This window comes from Salarias fasciatus, chromosome 3, assembly GCF_902148845.1.
Source record: "Salarias fasciatus chromosome 3, fSalaFa1.1, whole genome shotgun sequence".
In the NCBI taxonomy this organism is placed as follows: Eukaryota; Metazoa; Chordata; class Actinopteri; order Blenniiformes; family Blenniidae; genus Salarias; species Salarias fasciatus.
Genome location: NC_043747.1, coordinates 19,122,701 through 19,144,488, shown reverse-complemented (window position 1 = coordinate 19,144,488; position 21,788 = coordinate 19,122,701). Strand labels below are relative to the sequence as shown.

The following is a 21,788-nucleotide window of genomic DNA, read 5'->3' as shown; positions in this document are numbered from 1 at the left end:
AATGTCAGAACCAACAGTCTGCCCGAGGGACTAGTGGGCCCCCCTTCTACTGCCCAGGTGAAAATCAATGGCCGCCCCTGCACAGCACTGATGGACAGCGGTTCCCAAGTTACCATCATATTCGACAGTTGGTACACTGAAAACCTGTCACACGTCCCGCTACACCCTGTGACTGGTCTAGCCATTTGGGGCTTAAGCAAATCAGAGGACAGTTACCCATACAAAGGTTACATTCAAGTGGAGCTAGAGTGTCCCAGAAAGTCCAACAAAGTCAAGTCTGTTCCTGTACTGGCCCTGGTGTGTCCCGACCCCCGCTGTTCTGAAACCGTACCAGTCCTCATTGGCACCAATGTCAGTGGAATACGGCCTTTTGACTCCAAAGCAGTGAAAAGAGAAACTGAAAATGTCAATGTAGCCAAAGTTCAAGTGCACGGAGAAAGCCACTTACCTGTGCTTGACAGAAAGATACCTAAAGAGAACCAAAAAGACTTACCCGTTGCTGAGGTGAAGTGGGCAGGGCCTGGTCCTTTGGTCATCCCACCTGGAACCGAACACATTGCCATCTGCAAAGTTAAAGAAAAGCAAAACCTTGGAGACAGCATCTTGATCACTGAACGTGCTCACTCACCTGCCCTTCCCCCCAGTGTTCTCATCCAACCAACTGTGCTCTTCTCCAAGATGCTTGATCCTGACCAGTTCCTCGTGCTTCTGCGAAATGAGTCCCTAAAGACAACTGCCATTCCTATGGGGACAGTGATTGCTCATCTGAGTGTTGTTGACATTGTGACAGATGCACAAAGTCCTAAGGTGGACACTGTTCCAGCCATGAACCCATCTTTGTTTGACTTCGGTGATTCACCCATCAGCAAAGAGTGGAAAGAGAGATTAAGTTACAAGCTTGCTCAGCACTCCAATGTGTTCTCTACAGAGGAATGGGATGTGGGTTTGGCCAAGGGAGTAGAACATCCTATCCGTTTAAGCGACGACACCCCGTTCAGGGAGAGATCCCGCCGCATTGCCCCAGCAGACTTGGATGATCTTCGGCGTCACCTTCAAGGACTGTTGGTGGCTGGAATCATTAAAGAGTCAAGAAGTCCATTTGCCTCACCTATTGTACTCGCCCGGAAAAAGAATGGTAAACTCCGCATGTGTGTCGACTACCGCACCCTGAACCGCAGAACCGTCCCAGATCAGTATGCTGTTCCACGGATTGATGACGCCCTCGATTGCTTGGCAGGCAGCAAGTGGTTTTCAGTGCTGGATCTGCGCAGCGGTTACTACCAAATCCCAATGGTTGAAGAGGATAAAGAGAAAACGGCCTTCATATGTCCTCTGGGATTCTTTCAATTTGAGAGGATGCCTCAGGGGATTACAGGAGCCCCGGCAACATTTCAACGGCTCATGGAGAAGGTGGTCGGTGATATGCACCTGCTCGAAGTCATTGTTTACCTCGACGATCTGATCATTTTTGGCAAAACTTTGGAAGAACATGAGAGAAGACTCCTGAAAGTCATAACTCGTCTGGAAGAGGCCGGTCTGAAACTGTCTCTCGACAAGTGTCAGTTCTGCCGTCCTCGAGTAACTTATGTTGGGCATATTATCTCAGAACATGGCATCGCCACAGACCCAGCCAAAGTGGAGGCGGTAGCCAAGTGGAAACAGCCAACAGACCTCCCATCCCTACAATCATTCCTGGGGTTCTGTGGATATTACCGCCGATTCATAAAAAATTACTCCATCATTGTCCGACCACTCACCGAACTGTGTAAAGGATATCCTCCCACACAAAAGAAACGGAAGTCCCGTGCATCACCAGAACAATCCTACTACAAAGTCAAAGAGCCATTTGGGGACCGGTGGGATGAGTCCTGCTCAGAGGCGTTTCAGAAGATTATCCAGTGCCTCACAAATGCACCAGTGCTGGCATTTGCCGATCCAACCAAACCATACACGCTTCACATTGATGCAAGTTTGCATGGTTTAGGTGCAGTTCTAAACCAAGAGTCCGCAGAAGGATTAAGACCCGTTGCCTTCGCCAGTCGCAAGCTCAGTGCTTCTGAAAGGAACTATCCTGTGCACCAACTGGAGTTTTTGGCACTCAAGTGGGCCGTGGTCGACAAGTTCCACGACTACTTGTATGGAGCCCAGTTCACTGTGAGAACGGATAACAATCCCCTCACTTATATTCTGACTACAGCCAAACTAAATGCAACTGGTCATCGTTGGCTTTCCGCACTCTCAACATACAGTTTCACCCTGCAGTACAGGCCAGGGAACAGCAATATTGATGCAGATTCCCTGTCACGCAACCCACTCACCACTGCAGAAGGAGGTTGGGAAACTATATCACCTGAAAGTGTCAAAGCTCTCTGTAAACAGATCACGTGTGCAGAAACATCTGAAGAGTCCTCAACAGTTGCTGAGTCAATCGGGATGTCACCCAATGCCATTCCTGAATGCTTTGCCTACCCCGTCCGGCTGGATCTAGGGGCGTTAACACAAGTTAGCCGCAAAGAACTCATTCATGCTCAAGACATGGACCCCACTATTGCTCCAGTTAAACAGTCACTGAATGGGGGTACACCATTCTCATCCAGTTGCAACCCAAATTCTACACTGCTCAACAAAGAAGCAAGTAGACTTGTGATTCAAGATGATTTACTCCACAGGAAAGTTGAAAAGGAGGGGGCCACCGTGAATCAGCTGGTACTCCCACAACAGTATATTGACATGGTTTTGAGATCTCTGCATGACGAGTCAGGGCACCTTGGTGTGGAAAAGACTCTGAAACTGGTCAGAGACAGATTCTACTGGCCAAAGATGGGAACTGAGGTGGAGCAGTATGTAAAGAACTGTGGAAGGTGCATAACTCGCAAAGCCCTGCCCCAAAGAGCTGCTCCTTTGAACCAGATAACAAGCCAAGGCCCCCTTGACCTTGTGTGTATTGATTTCCTGTCACTCGAGCCAGACTCCCAAGGTTACGCCAACATCCTAGTAGTGACAGATCATTTTACCCGGTACGCTCAAGCCTTTCCAGCCAAAGACCAAAAAGCGACCACAGTAGCCAAAATCTTGTGTGAGCGCTACTTCGTTCATTATGGTCTTCCAGCCCGCATCCATTCTGATCAGGGGCGGGATTTTGAGAGCAAGCTGATCCAAGACCTCCTCAGGATGCTAGGTATTCGCAAGTCAAGGACCTCTCCCTACCATCCTCAGGGAGATCCTCAGCCTGAACGATTCAATCGAACCCTCTTGTCTATGCTGGGTACTCTCGATCCGAAGCAAAAACTGAGGTGGAGTCAGAAAATCAGTCAACTGGTGCATGCCTACAACTGTTCGCAAAATGAAGCCACGGGTTACTCGCCTTACCTGTTAATGTTCGGTCGAGAATCTCGCCTTCCCATCGATACCTGTTTCGGCGTGTATGACGAAAGTGAAAAGACAAGATCCTACCATCAGTATGTGGCCAAACTCAAGCAAGATCTCCAACGAGCATACACTCTCGCCACCGAAATGTCAGACAAGAACCACCAAAGAAACAAGAAAGCGTATGACAGGCACGTCAAAGAGCAAGTTCTTGACGTAGGCGATCGAGTGCTACTGAGAAACTTTGGAGTTCAGGGAAAACACAAGCTGAAATGTAAATGGAGACCTTCACCATATGTGGTTGTGGAGAAACTGCCAAACCTACCTGTCTACAGAATCAAGCCGGAGAGAGGTATGGGTGTGGAGAAAACCATCCATCGTAACCACTTGCTACCCATTGGTTATCTTGTGAGATTTCCTGTGGATGACAGTGAAGAGAACTCGCAACCAAGACCTCTAACCAGATCACAGCAACCAACCAACAGAGACCTCCCAGAGTCCCATGACAACAACGAAGACATATTCCCAGACTCAGAGTATGAGGAAGTGTCACAAACCAGACCTTTGGAGATTGACTGGGACAAGCTTCTGACACATCCATATCTGTCAAACAAGCCAGCCCAACCAGTCATCTCTGAAGAAGACAGACAAGCTCAAGATCTAACTGACACAGTGTCGGTTGATGATGTCACAGACGTGCCCCACCATGCTGATTCGGAAGCCAATCAACTAGAAGGGGGAGCAAACCAAAACCCAAGTCCAGATCAGGAAGTGGAGATCCAGCCAGTGGAACGCTCAAAACGAGTCATTCGTCCTGTGGTCAGGTTGACCTATGATGAACTGGGAAAGTCATGTGAGCAGCCTGTGAATGCCCTCAGCCATGGAGTGATGGTGGGAAGCGGAATCTACAGAGACTCCCGGAGAAGCCCCTGCCAAACCCTCTGGTGCCACCCCATGGCGTTGTGCTTAGATTGCCCAAATTTGACCTCTGCCCCTGACCGTCAGACTGTGTCAGTCATTTAAGTATATTTGATGGGGACATCAAACTCTTCTAGAAGGGGGAGAGTGTAACCCGGTGGTAATTGTGAAATTATTACCACGTATTTTTCTGTGATGGTGATCAGTATTCCTATTTCATCCCAGTATTGAAAATTATTGGATAAGGAATATTTATATTTGACTCATGATTCATGTATTTCTCTTTTGGTTTTGTTTGCTGCTTGACTGAAGGTGATTCAGAAAAGAATTGTATTATTTAAAAGAATGATATTATTTTGTTCAAATAACGTGATGTGTTTGAAGTATCATGTTTCACCACTCTGATTGGTTGCTGATGATTAGAGGGGGTGTGGTTTTTTTGGACCTGGGGTGTGAGAAAAAAAAAGAGGGGTTCGGCTGGAGACGGTGCAGTCGGGAGATGTCTGAACGAATTCAGACGTTGTTTCTGGGACTGGGCCGTGATTTGTCCTCACTTGGACCAAGTGTTAGCAAGGCTGAGGGTTCTTGTTTCGGGGACGGTGAGGAGACCCCCAGAAGTTTCAGTTTGGACTGAGTTAGGTGGGACCGCGAGCGTCGCCATTTTTTTCCCTTTGGTACTTCCGCGTTCGCCGACACAGCGTCGGAGCAGGGAAGAGAGAGAGACTCGGGGAAATAATCGGACGGAGTTCGAAGCTGGAAGCCACGAGGCTGTGGATTATACCTGTCGGAGTATAACTTTTTTCCCGGACTTGTGGATTACTTTTGTTATTTGGGTTTTTTTTTCTTTCTCAAGGACTATCAGGCCTGCAACGAGTTTTTTTTTCATCTCTCGCGTGATCTCCGGAGCGTGAGTACTGTGTGTGAGTGAGTGTGGGCCCACCATTTGCTGACTTTTGTGATTTTGAACCGTTCTTACCTTTCTTGTTGTATTTGATTATTGCATTGCAGTGTTGGTTTGAGTATAATTGTGTTTATATTGCAAGGAAGTTTATTGATTAGAGGAAGTGGGTGATTGAAGTGTGTTTTTTGATATTTGCATTTTCATATTATTGTTCATTAAATACGTTCCCTGTTTTATATATCTCTGGGTTGCAATATTATTCTTAAGTAGTTTGAAATTGGCATTTAAGAGTTTATTTTTTGGGGTTTTATAACAACCATCGAACCCAAGCACCCATCCTTCTCAGCTACAGAGGTGACACGGGTGCTACAATTAAATCTGAGGATAAATGTTCAGATTGATCCATCATGAGAAAACTGACTGATTATCATCAAGACAATGTTTTATAATATGTGTTTTTAGTAGTGCTGTCAAAAATAACGCGTTAATTGCGTTAATTAATATATGTAATTAATGTAATTAAAAATTTTAACACAGTTTAACGCATGCGCATCATGACAAGCCTGACCTCTTCCAGCGGGTGGCGGTAGTGCACCCGCATGGAATGCAAGCTGCCTGCAAGCTGCCAGCAACCGAAGAAGAAGAAGCCTCACCTCAGCCTCAGCTCGTCCATGTACGCGTATCCGCGTCCGCTTTGGAATGTCCGCGCACCACCGCAGCCAGTGCAGTGCATACTCCGATCTGGCTGCTGCGCGGACGTCCGCGCGGACCCTGGCGGACAGGAATTCATGAAGATTTTTACGTCACGCGGACCAACGCGCAGCACACACCCACGCGGACATGTGAAGCATGGACAGCAGCAGACAGGAGGCAAAGGAGGCCTGGCGTCAATGCATTCAAAACAGAAGAAGACAGGAATATGGAGGGAGATAAGCCGGCTGGCCCCATGGATTCTACTTGTTTGATGAAAAAAATGTTGAAGCAGTTTTCTGTTTTCCGCACAAAAAGGAACACTGGTTAAGAATGTCCTGTTTAATTGTGAAAGAAAAAAGTGTGATATCTGTCAGTTTTACTTTTCTTGTGGTACTACATTTGTGACAGACCTAAAAATGTAACTCCTGCCAAAAGCCAACTTTAGAGGGACTGCAGAGGGAGCACTGCACACACAGACAATATGTTATGGTGTGCATGTTTTAGTTTTTTGATTATTTATTTTATTTGGAGCCTTAAATATAAAACACATCACGTGTTAAATATATATAATCCTGTCCTGTCTTTTTTTTTGTTAATGCAATACAGGAAAAAAGGGCATATTTCAGACATAGTTGGAAATTGCGATTATTTGTGATTAATCATGATTAATTAATTTGTAAGCTGTGTTTAATCTGTGATTAATCATTTGACAGCCCTAGTTTTTAGCCATTTAGATCTCAGTATTACAACCTGCCACATTTCCAGCAGCTGAAAGACTGCAGGCAAAGTGAACATGTGAGGAAAAGTAATCTGATTACTGCTGCAAACTGTCCACTTCCTTCTGTTTCTGTCATTGAAAGCTGCAGGCAGAGGAGGCGGAACTTCATCTGTCATTTTCAACGTGTCTCTTTTGGCTTCCTGTGAGAGAATTGATGAAACCAGAAGCTCAGCTCAACGTTCAGAAGACGAGTCAGACGCCTCTGAGTCACATTAATGGGACTCTCCATGATAGAGACTCTCAGTTTTCACATGAAATCTTTAAGAAGTAGATATTTTCCACAGATTGGTGAAAGAGTTCAGTGGATTTCCAACATCTGCTGAGCAGACCTGAGATCAGTGAGTATGATGAGAACTTTGATTATCAGTATTGATCATGTATTAATTCTTGGTGGATTAGTTGTCGTTGTGTGTGTCAGATCTGAAAAATTTGTTATTTTAATGGAAACCTTTAAAGAAAAAGTATTTTGGAACTACTTTAGGAAATTTCAATGAATTTAAAAGTAAAACTATACATGTCTTCATATTTTTATGCCAAATGTTTAAAAGCCTGAATTCTTATCGAGGATTGAGGAGTTAACCTGAATTTACAAGTGTTTTGAATGAAACGTGGTCCGTTTTCAGCAGGAGGATCAGTTCTGAGACAGGAAGTAATGAATCAAACTACAAGTCCGGATACATGTTTAAAAGAGACTGTGGTAAAACTACTGATTCTACTAATTACTAATCTACTAAATCTACTAATCTACTAAAAAATAAAGCTTCTGATAGAGGGTGCGAAAGTAAAACCAAAAAAACTTTACTCTTTCAAAATGTCTGTTTCACACTTGTTTTGAGCTTGTGGTGAAGAAAGAGGAAATCACACTCGCCTCATCATAGTTTCTATTTTTATTTGAAAACGGTTGTTTGCGTGCAAACTCCAGCTTCATTCTGAGAAAAGGCATTCAACTTTGATTTTCCAGACTTTACGGTTTGCAAAAATACTTTTGCTACTAAATGATGCAAACATCTAAGTCAATAACCTCCTTGAATCAAACCGCTTTGGTGATCTCTTCACCACAAAGCATTCAGTTTAAAACACTGAAGAACTCATTTTAGTTGACTTGATTGTCGATGGCGGTGAAGTGATCTGATTTCATGTCTTTATTTGAGGAGGCAGCATGTGGCCCTCCATCATCTGAACAAGAACCAGGAGAAGAAAGACTGATGTTCAAATGAAGGACGAAAAAGAAAGAAAGTCATTAGAAAAGTAAAAACATCAGAACAGATACCTGAAAAATATCTCCTGAAATAAAAATACTTGATGTTCTCCATCTGAAGTTCCAACAGGAAACCATTTCAATGTTTTTTTTTTTTTCCATGGTGATTTTGAAAGTCGATTTAATATCACTCTTTAAAACACTTTGGATCACTTCCAGTAATCTCATGTTTGTAGATTTCTTGATCAAACTTTTTAATTTTTAATCCACATTTTAACCCATTGAAATTTTGTCACCAAAACAGACTTCAGGTGTAAATAACATCCAATAATTGATTGAGCTTTAGGACTGAGGACGCCTCAGTCAGACGGACTCAGTTTATTTACTGTGTAAAAGAATGATCTGAAATCACAATCTGATGGAAATATGTGCATGAAAGAGTGTGTATACACCACACACTGTGTCATCAATTAGTTAATGTAGTGATATCATTATATTGTTAAAAGCATCTGAATTTGATTGAAAGTTTTTTAGATATAACATTAAACACGCAGATAATCGACATTATTCTGTATTTATGTTGAAAGTTAAACAGACCAGTCATGATTCTTTAAATGAGAATCAGATTCAAATCTTTTGCAATTTTCAACACTGTTCAACCTGTCAGGCTGCTGGTTTGAGATAACAGAACATGAAGAGCAGAAAGAAGAACTTAAAGCGATACTTCAACATTTTGGCAAATTGGCCCATCTAGGGCAATTCGGAAGTCATTTAGAACAGCCTAATTACTTTTTTTGTGAGGGCGAGCTGTTGTTTATTCAGCGGTGGGTCTGAGGAGAGCTTCACTGCGGACATAATGGAAGTGGACGGTACAGTTGCTTCCCTCGTCAAACTCATCAAATACACAATCCAACAACCCCAAAACACTCGGGTGGACACGTTATAATCCGCACATTCACTACGCTGTGAAACACCAACAAATAATATTGTAGCGTTACGACATTGAAGCAAATACTGGGAACTACTTTTTCGTTTTAAATCACTACGCCCAGACGCCATGTTTAGTAAGTAGTTCCGTTTTAGCAATCTTCGCAAAAAACGCTCAATCTCGTAATTTTGCATTAATATTTCACAGCGTAGTGAATGTGCGGATTATAACGTGTCCACCAAAGTGTTTTGGGGTTGTTGGATTGTGTATTTGATGAGTTTGACGAGGGAAGCTACTGTACCATCCACTTCCATTATGTCCACCATGAAGCTCTCCTCAGACGCACCGCTGAATAAACAACAGCTCGCCCTCACAAAAAAGTAAGTAGGCTGTTCTAAATGACTACCGAATTGCCCTAGATGGGCCAATTTGCCAAAATGTTGAAGTATCGCTTTAAGGAGGTTAAAATGCAGTATTTCTATCAGTGTCTCTTCTGTTTACTGACAGTTCTTTTGCTGATCTTTTCTTCTTCAAACAAAGACTTCCTGTGATAAAGGCTGCATGTCAGAATGGGAGGCAGGTTATTCTCTCATCTGTGGTTTTTCTGTGAGTATTTCACACACTTCTTCTCTTCAGTTCACACAGACCAGCAGTCGGGTTTTAGTGAGAGGAGCTGAGTTTCTTTCACTTGTTGGATTTTCTCATTATTGGATTCAAGTTAATGTTACACACCAACCAGTCAAAGTCACTGAAGCTCTAATGTCTTCATGTTTCATCTTTATTTCAGTGTTTTGTGTCCTGCTCTGCAGAGGCTGTGCTGCAGGTGATTCATTTACACTCTCCTCTCTTTTCTTACGGTTGCCTTTTATTTAAGTTATTGATATTTATTTCATTGTCGTTCTTACATGAACAACTGAAAAAGAAGAATCTTTAAAAATGTCATTGTTGTATCAGCTCCTTCTACAGGAGTCAGTGTGTTTTGACTGGATGCATGTTGGCTGGTGCTCCACCTCAGAGTGAAAACTGTCCAGTCCAGGGAGCCTTTCCATGTGGAGTTTGCATGTTGTCCCTGTGCATGTGGGTTTTGTTGGAGGACTCCAGCGCTGCCTGTGAGCTTTGTTTTCTATTTGTTTCCAGGTGCTGTGCTGAAGATTGACCCTGGCTGGTCGACTCTTTTCATTGGAGAGTTTGTTACTCTGACATGTGACATTGAAGGAGCAGAGGCAGGCTGGGAATACAGTTTCTACAAAGATCAACAGGAATACTCTCCTGGTTACCAAACAACTAATTACTACAGATTCCAAATAACTTCCTCAAATGATGGTGGTGAATATGGTTGTGTTGGTCGTCACAAGTGGTCATTTGAAACAGAGAAAAGTGAAACAGTCTCTTTTACTGCAGCAGGTGAGTCCTGAACATTTTATCAACATGACCAACTCTCTCTTCTTCTTCATTTTATCATCATTCATACAAACAATATAATAGGGACGCACCGAAATGAAAATTCTTGTCCGAAACCGAAACCGAAAAATGAGGAAACTAAAGCCGAAAGACCGAAAGAAATGAATAATTATTAGCCTATATTCCTCAGGGATGTCCTTCAGGGATGATCAGGTTCATCGGATTAATCACTGCATCCAATTAGGTAGGACAGGAAAAGATCCTGTCTGTGGCATTTAACCTACCGTATTTTCCGCTCTTTAAGTAACACATAAAAGCCTCTAACTTTCTCAAAACCCAACAGTGCACCTTATAATGTGGTGCGCCTTTTTTGCAGAAAACACGGTAATAAAGACCACCCGGTTGTCAGTCTGTTGTCTTGACTACGCTTCCCATAATTAGTTGCGATGTGATCACATGAGCAAACAACCTCTGCTTGCTGTAGCTAAGCCAGCCACTTCAAACAGAACGGTAAACAACAGCGGAATCCACCTCTAACCCGTCAGTCACAGTTTGTCCTCCAGTCTCACGACCGGAGAGCACGGCCCGCGGCTGGCAGTCCGCACGCTGTGCCGCCGAGAGCGGACAGCCGGGACGCTGGGAGCGGCCGGCCGCTGGCCGACAGCCCGTCCGCCGGGCCGCCGGGAGCGATGGGGGACTTCACTAGCTGGCTGGACATCGGTGACCAACAGCCAAGATGGTCTGACAGACCGTTTGGGTTTTTATCATTCAAATAAATCTGTTAAAAATAATTCCCCTGTTCTCTAATTCTTTGACTTTTCCTCAATATGTGTCTTGTATGATTTTCTGAAACAAATATGGTCCTAACAATGACACACATAATATTACAAAGCATTCAGTGTCTCCAGAGGTGCCAATTCCAGATTCAGGTATCCTACATCAAAGTACAGCAAACCATGTATTTCTCGGTTCCAAAAATTTATTTTATAACGAAAATATTTTTCTGAATAAATACCTTTGTCCTGTAGAGCCTGCAGTCCCAGAATCAAATGAGCAGGGTGAGGACGGGACCGTGTGGGAAGGTGTCCGTCCCGGTGTGCAGCCGGGGAGACTTATTTTACTCATTTTAATATGTTCTTGATTATTATTGACGGTCAGTAATACATCAATTTTGTGTGTGTTGGTGTGTGTGTGCCTGTGTTTGTCAGGGAAACGAGTGCGCGGAGTGTGAGGTGACGCTGTGCAAATACGCATTGTAAAAACTTTAAAACCTGATTTGAGGCATTAGTACAGCACACATGAGGCATTAAAAGGTTTGCTTTAGCATTACCGCCACGTCATCACCATTTTTTTTCGGCCGTGTTGTTTTGGTGATTTTTTTCTTTCGGCCAAAAGCCGAAAATACACTTCTGAGTCATTTTCGGCCGAAAATTTTCGGTGGCCAAATTTTCGGTGCATTACTACAATATAAGCTGTAGTGATCCTGTGGTGTCAGTACTGTCAAACTGAGAAATATTTTTCTTTTACTGCATGGTGGTGCAGTGATTATTGCTCTTAACTCACAGCAAGGAGGCCCCGGGTTCAAATACCAACTGGGGCTTGGGGCCTTTCTGTGTGGAATTTGCATGTTCTCCCTGTGTGTGTTGGTTCCCTCTGAGGACTCTGGCCATAAACATGTATGTGAGGTTAATTGGTGACCCTCAATTGCCCTCGGTGTGTGTGTGTGTGTGTGTGTGTGTGTGTGTGTGTGTGTGTGTGTGTGTGTGTGTGTGTGTGTGTGTGCGTGTGTGTGTGTGTGTGTGTGTGTGTGTGTGTGTGTTGGCCCTGTGACAGACTGATGAACTGTCCAGGATGGACTCTGCCTCATTGTATATTTCTGTCACTGGTTCTCGATGTGTCCAGCTGCTCTTTAAGATCGGTTTAAACACATTCTTATAAATAAGTATTGTCACAGAGTCTGTGTTGAACCCAGTGTTGGACAAGTTACTCTTCAAAAGTAATTGGTGATAAATACTCACCCCCCAGAAAGGTAACTGATGTAGTAACTGAGTTACAATACTTTAAAACTAGCTAATAACTAGGAAAAGTAATGATTGTGTTGCTTAAAAAAAATTGTTTAAATGTTTCAAAAAATTTGGATCCCCTCTTAATGGAACTTTAAGATGTATGTATGTTTATTATAAACCTGAATATTGAATAATGAAATAAATGGACACTCGACAGAATAAATCACAAACAGGAAATGCTACATGAATCTAAATTATTGAAATGTTGCTGTGTGATGAAATGAGACAAGCTGCCAATCAAATTTCATTTGTACCTGCAGATAACGGTTCTACATCTGTTGACATAGATGTTTGTTGACAGATGTCTGTACTTCCATTTAAAAGCTGCCTTTGAATGAGCAGGGCTCTCTATGGCTGTATCTCTCTGATGTCAGGTGACACACTTTCCACCAATACGGTTCCTTCTTTCTGTCCTCAAACTTCATGCTCCTCCAGCTCTGCTGGACTCCAGCGAGGAAGAACCAAGCTGAAAGTGGTGAATTATAGAAACAGAAATGCATCTCATGTTATTGTCAGAAATGGTGTTTAAACACTAGAAAAAATAATTAGATTACACCTTACTAAAACTACTAATGCTGTTTACTTTAAAGCAGATATTCCCTTCATTGGTTAAATCTTCTGATGACAAACAAACATTTTTGAAGCCAACATCACTCCGGACATGGCACCATGTTAAACGCAAATCACAACGTGGTTTCTTGAAGTGAAGAGAAAAATCATCATTGTGTTCTGAATGCCTCTGTTCAATAAACTCACAATAAATTGAAAAGTTGTTTTAGAATTAAATCAGTACAAAAATGAAGAAACAGAAAGTTCTCAGAGTTATTTAAAGCTGTGTGTTGTTTTTCCATCCACAGAGAGACCCAGGGCTACACTGACATCAGGCACCACAACCATCTCAGTCGGAGGCTCAGTGATTCTTTCCTGCTCTGTGAGAGACTCTGATGGATGGAAATATGAGTTTTACAGAAGAGAAACATCAACCAGCTGGGAGAAACTAGTTGAAACAAATGTTGGGGACAATGGAGTCATCCAGGTATCTAAAGGAGGAATTTACCGGTGCAGAGGAGAGAGAGAAACATCAGGTTATCTCTCTGACATGAGTGATGAAGTCACCATTAGGATAACTTGTGAGTTCAGTATTTTTGGTTTCAAATATTTTCATTTTCTTTATCGTCATAGAAATCCTGATGAAACTAATGTGTGTGTTTGTCTTTGTTTCCTCATATCTGGTGGAAACAGTCACCAACAAGCCTGTCATAACACGACAACCCAGCTGGTCTCAGATATTCCAGGGTGAGAAGATCACTCTGACATGTGAGGTCCAGGGAGGAGAGAAGACTGACTGGAGGTATTCCTGGTGGAGAAATTCACAACAACTTCCAGAGGATGAAAAGTTGTTAGAATTCACTGCTTCCGAGTCCCTCAGTGGAGAGTATGAATGTAAGACCAGACTCAGAGATGATTATTCTTCAACCACATGGAGTGAAGCCTTCACAGTGTCAGTGTTACGTAAGTGATGTTTGTTGGTTTTTCTTGTGTTTGTTAGATTGGTATTCAGACAATGAGATAATAAAATCCAAGTTAAAGTCATGACTATGAAGTTGTAGTGGTACTGGGTTGCCAGTTCAGTCCTTTAGCTGTACATGAGTAGTAAACTGTTATTTGGCAAAACTAACTCAAGACTCAGTCTTTAAAGGATCATACATTTTAAAGTATTTCTCTTTCATGTTGGACATGTTTGGAGTCAAGTCAATCCAAACAGCAATGCAAAACATAAATCATTAGTTTTAGTAACTTATTAAAATTCGATCCAAACAGATTGACAGAATGTTTATTTTTTTGTTTACAACAGACTGTAATTCATCTTGTAGTTCAGGACATGTTTACTGACACTATTATCAGCACTACAGTCAGTCTGAAACACTGGCTCAGTCACATCTCCACCAGACTTTATACTGTTGACATGTTTATTCTGTGACTGTTCTCAACAGCTCAACCAAAAGCTCAACTGGGAACCAATAAATTCAACATGTCTGAAGGCAGCAGAGTGACGCTGACCTGCTCAGTGAATCAACCAGCTGGATGGAAATACTTCTGGTACAGAGACTCCAAAACCTCCCTCCTGAACACACATGATACTGATGAGTATCGGAGTCAGTCTGAAGTCTCACAGGAGGGTCGTTACTGGTGCAGAGGAGGAAGAGGAGGAAGAGGAGGAAGAGGAGATCCACTTTACTACACAGAGTACAGTGATCCCATCAGTGTCACTAAAATAAGTGAGCAGGATTTTCTGAAGTGCAGATTCAAATACATAAAGTTATTATAAGATTTTTTTCGCTGTTGTCTGATCCACCTGTCCTGAGTTTTCATCCTGTTTTGTGCTTTCTAACATGGACAGTCCCAAACAAGGCAACCCTGACTCTGCAACACGACAGACCACAGCTCTACCAAGGAGAGACCATCGCTCTCAGATGTGCCATCGATGGAGGAAACACAGGATGGGAGTATGAGTGGGAAACCAGCAGTTTACTCAAACCAGCAAATGTCAGCCAATACAGGATGGAGGCTCTTTCTTCACAGCACCAGGGAGAATACAGATGTAAAGGAAACAAGCTGAGAGGAGCACAGTCAACAGATTGGAGCAACACCGTCACACTGACTGTAATCAGTAAGTCACATCAGAGTTTATCTGTCCGTGTGTGTGTGTGTGTGTGTGTGTGTGTGTGTGTGTGTGTGTGTGTGTGTGTGTGTGTGTGTGTGTGTGTGTGTGTGTGTGTGTGTGTGTGTGTGTGTGTGTGTGTGTTGGCCCTGTGACAGACTGATGAACTGTCCAGGATGGACTCTGCCTCATTGTATATTTCTGTCACTGGTTCTCGATGTGTCTCGCTGCTCTTTAAGATCGGTTTAAACACATTCTTATAAATAAGTATTGTCACAGAGTCTGTGTTGAACCCAGTGTTGGACAAGTTACTCTTCAAAAGTAATTGGTGATAAATACTCACCCCCCAGAAAGGTAACTGATGTAGTAACTGAGTTACAATACTTTAAAACTAGCTAATAACTAGGAAAAGTAATGATTGTGTTGCTTAAAAAAAATTGTTTAAATGTTTCAAAAAACTTGGATCCCCTCTTAATGGAACTTTAAGATGTATGTATGTTTATTATAAACCTGAATATTGAATAATGAAATAAATGGACACTCAACAGAATAAATCACAAACAGGAAATGCTACATGAATCTAAATTATTGAAATGTTGCTGTGTGTTGAAATGAGACAAGCTGCCAATCAAATTTCATTTGTACCTGCAGATAACGTTTCTACATCTGTTGACATAGATGTTTGTTGACAGATGTCTGTACTTCCATTTAAAAGCTGCCTTTGAATGAGCAGGGCTCTCTATGGCTGTATCTCTCTGATGTCAGGTGACACACTTTCCACCAATACGGTTCCTTCTTTCTGTCCACAAACTTCATGCTCCTCCAGCTCTGCTGGACTCGAGGAAGAACCAAGCTGAAAGTGGTGAATTATAGAAACAGAAATGCGTCTCATGTTATTGTCAGTAACAAGTGTTGAAACACTAGAAAAAATAATGAGATTACACCTTACTAAAACTACTAACGCTGTTTATTTTAAAGCAGATATTCCCTTCATTGGTTAAATCTCCTGATGACAAACAAACATTTTTGAAGCCAACATTACTCCGGACATGGCACCATGTTAAACGCAAATCACAACGTGGTTTCTTGAAGTGAAGAGAAAAATCATCATTGTGTTCTGTATGCCTCTGTTCAATAAACTCACAATAAATTGAAAAGTTGTTTTAGAATTCAATCAGTACAAAAATGAAGAAACACAAAGTTCTCAGAGTTATTCAAAGGTGTGTGTTGTTTATCCATCCACAGAGAAACCCAGGGCTACACTGACATCAGGCACCACAACCATCTCAGTCGGAGGCTCAGTGAGTCTTTCCTGCTCTGTGAGAGACTCTGATGGATGGAAATATGAGTTTTACAGAAGAGAAACATCAACCAGCTGGGAGAAACTAGTTGAAACAAATGTTGGGGACAATGGAGTCATCCAGGTATCTAAAGGAGGAATTTACCGGTGCAGAGGAGAGAGAGAAACATCAGGTTATCTCTCTGACATGAGTGATGAAGTCACCATTAGGATAACTTGTGAGTTCAGTATTTTTGGTTTCAAATATTTTCATTTTCTTTATCGTCATAGAAATCCTGATGAAACTAATGTGTGTGTTTGTCTTTGTTTCCTCATATCTGGTGGAAACAGTCACCAACAAGCCTGTCATAACACGACAACCCAGCTGGTCTCAGATATTCCAGGGTGAGAAGATCACTCTGACATGTGAGGTCCAGGGAGGAGAGGAGACTGACTGGTGGTGTTACTGGAGGAGAAATTCACAATATCTTCCAGAGAATGAAAAGTTGTTACAATTCATTGCTTTTGAGTCCCTCAATAGAGAGTATGAATGTATGGCCAGACGCAGAGATGACTTTTATTCTTCAACTACATGGAGTGAAGCCTTCACAGTGTCAGTGTTACGTAAGTGATGTTTGTTGGTTTTTCTTGTTTGTTAGATTGATATTCAGACAATGAGATTATTACATGCAGTATAACATATTTTAATTGATAATAACACATTGTCGGGCTGTCAGTCTACCCAATAAGAATCAAGAAATATTTGAATAATTGTATTGTACAGAGTTTTGTCTTACGGTTATTTTCGATTGCTAAAACACGTTTTTCAAAACTGTACGTTTTTTTCAAAACTGCACACACAAAACTCCAAACATGACACACAAATTTCTAAATCCTTACATCCCCTTACAAAACAACTCTGCCGTCAAATGTATTAACATCTTCACAAAATTGAACTCGTGTTTTCATTTGATAAACACAGCCATTTTTTCACATGACACACACATACCATTATTGAAAAAACACAACTAAGCTTTTGGCTGAACACGACCAAGCAAGTACAGAACACTGTAACCCTGCAAACAGAGATGTTTTCCTATGTGGCCCACGAGCAATGGTAAGTTGAGTAGCCCTGCTGTAGCTGAAAGAGATTAATTCCTGTAACTAAAGCAGTTCAGAAGAACAATGTGTGGCTCTTCTGTCTCTCAGTACACAAACTGTGGCGGTCGTCTGATAAAACAAAAAATGTGAGTTTTAAACTGAATCTGCTTCTGTTTTTCAGATGTGGAGGCCTCCAATGAGGAATTTCTCATCCATAAAAATGTTGGAGAAACTGTGGAGTTTAAATCAGGTTTACTGTCGACTGAAGGAGTCACATCGGCAGAGTGGAAATATGGAGGCGTCAAACTTACACCAATCAACGGGCCAGTGAAAGAAAACCATCAGTTTAAGGACAGAATACAAATAAACCCTCAGAACTTTAGTTTAACAGTCAGAAATCTGACTCCTCAAGACTCAGGAGATTACCGTTTTGTCTCAGAGGTGAATGACGTGCAAAGACCAGTAGTCATGTTTGCTTTACGTGTTCATGGTAAGAAACATTATTTGTCATGCTTTGTTGTTTTTAATAATTTATTGAAGAAGTAATGACATGTAGAAATCAACATGAAGTTGCTCATCAATGACCAGTGATCGCTGTTTCTGGAACCTTTTTTGTCATTCTAACTTGGTGTGAAGGGAATTTATGATAAAGAAAAAAAGATATCATGGTGATTTTCATACAACAGTTCAATTCAGAAAAACCTCTAAGAATAAACACTTTACATCTGTTTCCAAGTGGTATTTCCATATTATCTACAGTGACAAAAGGAGGGTCAGAGTTTACTGTAAACCTGCAGATCTTGCTCATAGCAGTGATGCTAAAGCTGCTCTGTCCCTCTTTTCTCTTTCTGTTCCCACATTAGAGCCCATAAAGAAGCCTCTCCTGTCAATAATCAATGTGACTCGTGATGCATTGAATCGATCCTGCACAGTTTTCCTGGAGTGCAGTACATCTGTTCATGACGTCTCCTACAGCTGGACTGTGGGGAGTCAAAAAAAATCTGGCTCCAAGCTGCAGCACGTCATCCGACCTCAGGACGGAGAGATCAGATTCACCTGCACGATCTCAGATCAGTTCACTGAGGAATCCTCGTCCATAAGCCAAACCTGCAGCAATGACACTTTTATACACAAACCAGGTATGTTACCAAAAAATCTTTGTTTTTTGACCTCCTGTTGCAGCTGGAGTCTTCTCAACAGATTTAAATGATTTTATCATGTTATCAAACTGGACAATGTCATAATACTAGCAGACTATATTCCTCCTGTTGACCACATGTCCTGTAACATGGCTGCACAATTTAGATCTTTACTGAGTCTTTCAACTTTAAACAACATGTCTCCGGCCCACTCACACATACAAGGGTGAAGACTGGACCTTGTTATCTGTGTGTTATTGTGTCCACTGTGAAAGATGCTGTATTGGCCAAATTTCCAAAAACTATGTATTTTTTCAATTGAAACATTGTAGGATGACAGATGGTGAAATAGTCCACACTCCTCCTTCAGTGTGTGAGTCACATAAAATCACACAAACACACTAATATCACTCAACTCAGGAGGTTCCAGCCACCTGAGGAAGGTTCCTGATGTTTAGTGAGAGGTGAACTTTCAATACGTCTGTGTGATGTCATGCTTGTGTTGTCATGGTAACGCAGGTTCCAGCTCCGGCTTTATTGGCCCGTTTTTCATGGCACTGGTTCGTGGAGTTTTACTGATCGTCGTCACTTTGCTGCTGCTGCTGTTTTGCTGCAGAAAGTTTCAGGGTGAGACTCTCCTCAGTAAAAATAACTGAAACTCTGAGCTCATACAGGAACTGAAAACTTTCTTCTTTTTTTTAACAGGTCCCTGTTTCGACAGGTTGGTATAATCCCTCATTTTAGCATCAGGAACATAAGTTTAATGCTTCTTATTAAATGTTTTCATGCTTCAGGTTCAGTCAGGTTCTGGGTAGAGGCTCTGGTGCACAGCAACCAGCAAACCAGAATGAAACTCAACTTTATTCCACTCTTCTTCATGGTCAGTACGGATATTTTCCAACACTGACGTCTTTCATCACACTCATTGATTTTCTGTTTTTAAAGGATTAAGTGATTTATCATCTCGATGCTGTTTCCTCTGGTTTCCAGGTGATGGTGCTGTCTACGAGTCTGTTCAAGGCTCTGGAAGAGGAGGTGCTCTATATGTTTTAGTTAATACACAGCGGGCAAAAATAATATCTCTACAGCTGATTTTAAACATTTATTCCTCTATTGTTTAGTCTGAACTGTGTTCAGAGTTTATTCTGAAGTACAAATCATTTCATGTGATGTACTATGTTCTTTCTAAATGATAAATCACCACTGAGTTCACATTTAGGCAGCGTTTACATGACATTTAAAGTGAAAATGGAACTTTTAAGGTGAACAAGGCAACATTAATACAAAGTCTGTTTACATGGAAGCAGCAGAAAATATTATCATGCCTGACCACCAGTAGGCGCTACGGTTTATGTCATGAAACCACACACACAATTCACAATGGTGATGAGACATTAAAATTTAATGAAGTTGCAGATTTTTCCCTTCTAGTAATTTTTTGTAGGTACCTGGAGCACAACAAAGCAAATAATGTTAACTCTGAGTTCTCTCAATCAATCAACATTTGCAGTTTTAATTCAACTTTTTCTTTTCTTGTGGTTTTCTTTCAGGTCCATAAAAAGAAGACAAAATAAGAGAATCGTGGATGATGTCCTGAAAAATGTTTTGTTTTCTCAACAAATGTTACAGCTTTTGGAAAACGTTTGTCCTGCATATAAACAAATAATCAGGCTGTAATTTGTGGGAAAACAGCTGTAAATGCAATTATAGAGAGTAAAGATAACCAGCCTTTAGAAATGTATTTTATTGACTGCACAGTGTTCAATTGGAAAGTAATAGAAATTTACATGGAATATGAACCTAATTGTAGAAGAGCTTTGTTTAGTTAGTTTGTTGCTTGATCCTTCAATTCCAAAAAGCATCAGAGTTTGGTTTTATTGCAAGTTTACTGAAGAGACAGATTTGTTTGATTTGTCACAAAGCCTGAATACCAAGATAGAAAATGTTCACATTTGATAGGTGTTAGTTTACTTATTGTATTACACTTGTGCTTTTATCTGTTGTTTTGTTGTTGTTGTTGTTGTTGTTTTTTGTTTTGTTTTTTTGTGATTCATCATGACGCATTTCTGCATATTCTCTTTGTCTGGTCTATGTAATTTGTTTTAATTCACCTTTAAAGCTTCCGCATCTTATGTTGAACTGCTGTATTAAATTTTAACATTTATTTCTTTTTTGGGTTGTGAAGCACATTGTATGAAAGGTGCTTTTATAAGAATATGTTCAGTGTGGACTTGGAAAAGAAATTAGATAAAGACAAAATGAATACAAACATAATTGGAACCTGAATGACCTCTGCATGACTGGACAATGATATAGCCACACATATTTTTTCAGTTGTACAGTTTTGTTTGGGTCGTTTTTTTTTGGTTTTTTTTCTGACAAAATCCTGAATAAAGACTAAATTTTGAATGGGACTGGATGACTGAATCAGACAGTACCGACAGCTCAGCACTTGTACCTTCATCTTATGTGAGAATTAGTAGTTACTGGATGTAACTCCAGTTCTACGAGTAAGTGCGTGCCCGCCTACGGGCTTCGCTAGTGGCACACCTCCAATCTCTGTCCAATCCACTGAGACTATACAAAGCTCGACGCACCAATCCCCCGCACGCGATGGCGCAGCGCCACGCCCCACACCGAGGGTACATAACCTCGGATGGCGCTAAGCAAACCCTTCTTCTGACGTAGCAAAAACAAGGGAAGCAGACAGCTGGGCCAGCAGGTAGGCGGGCACGCACTTACTCGTAGAACTGGAGTTACATCCAGTAACTACTAATTCTACTTCGTAAGTGCTTAGCCCGCCTACGGGCTTCGCTAGTGGTACTCACCAAGGCGAAGGCCGTAGGTCGATGAATGTACTCCCAGCTGGCCTGCTGACGGGATTGGTGCATAAGACGGAAGTAAACAAACCGTACGTCCAGAACAGCCGTAGAACTCCCGAAGGACGAGGCGGGCACCTAGCGATGTAGCGCGGCCCACGACGTACAAAGCATCGCCACAGCGACACACACACACGCCGGCCGGGAAACCACAGAGGCAGGTGGTGAAGGGGGGGACCCCTGGCCCGCGTCCCACGCACGGGGAGCGGCAGCGAACCCAAAAACAGCAAGCGGCAGAACTCCTGCCCCTGCAAGACCGTAAACAACATCCGCAGACCGCGGCAGAGCCGAGCGGCAGGTGGGGAACCCCTGGTCCGCGAGCCCACCCGGGACGCGGCAGCCAGGCCAGAAGGACCGAAACAGTTAGACGACTGAACTCCTGTTCTCGCCGAAAACCGACATGGCCACAGAGTCAGTGCACATATCCAACAGATACGAACGCACGAAGGTGGACGCAGAGGCCCAGGAGGCAGCCTGGC

At 42.2% G+C, this 21,788-nt stretch overlaps 1 protein-coding gene across 1 annotated transcript in view; it reads left to right on the top strand.

Annotated features, from left to right (window-relative positions):
- Nucleotides 1-9,370: 9,370 nt before the first annotated feature.
- Nucleotides 9,371-21,788, top strand: part of LOC115386234 (Fc receptor-like protein 5) — a gene marked incomplete at its 3' end in the record, with an annotated part of 40,915 nt that continues 28,497 nt past the window's right edge. The window contains exons 1-9 of the mRNA XM_030088465.1: nucleotides 9,371-9,388; nucleotides 9,570-9,605; nucleotides 9,920-10,186; nucleotides 13,107-13,379; nucleotides 13,492-13,761; nucleotides 14,244-14,528; nucleotides 14,651-14,920; nucleotides 16,157-16,429; nucleotides 16,542-16,814. Coding sequence (XP_029944325.1) covers nucleotides 13,349-13,379; nucleotides 13,492-13,761; nucleotides 14,244-14,528; nucleotides 14,651-14,920; nucleotides 16,157-16,429; nucleotides 16,542-16,814 — 1,402 coding nt within the window. The remainder of the gene's footprint in view (nucleotides 9,389-9,569; nucleotides 9,606-9,919; nucleotides 10,187-13,106; nucleotides 13,380-13,491; nucleotides 13,762-14,243; nucleotides 14,529-14,650; nucleotides 14,921-16,156; nucleotides 16,430-16,541; nucleotides 16,815-21,788) is intronic.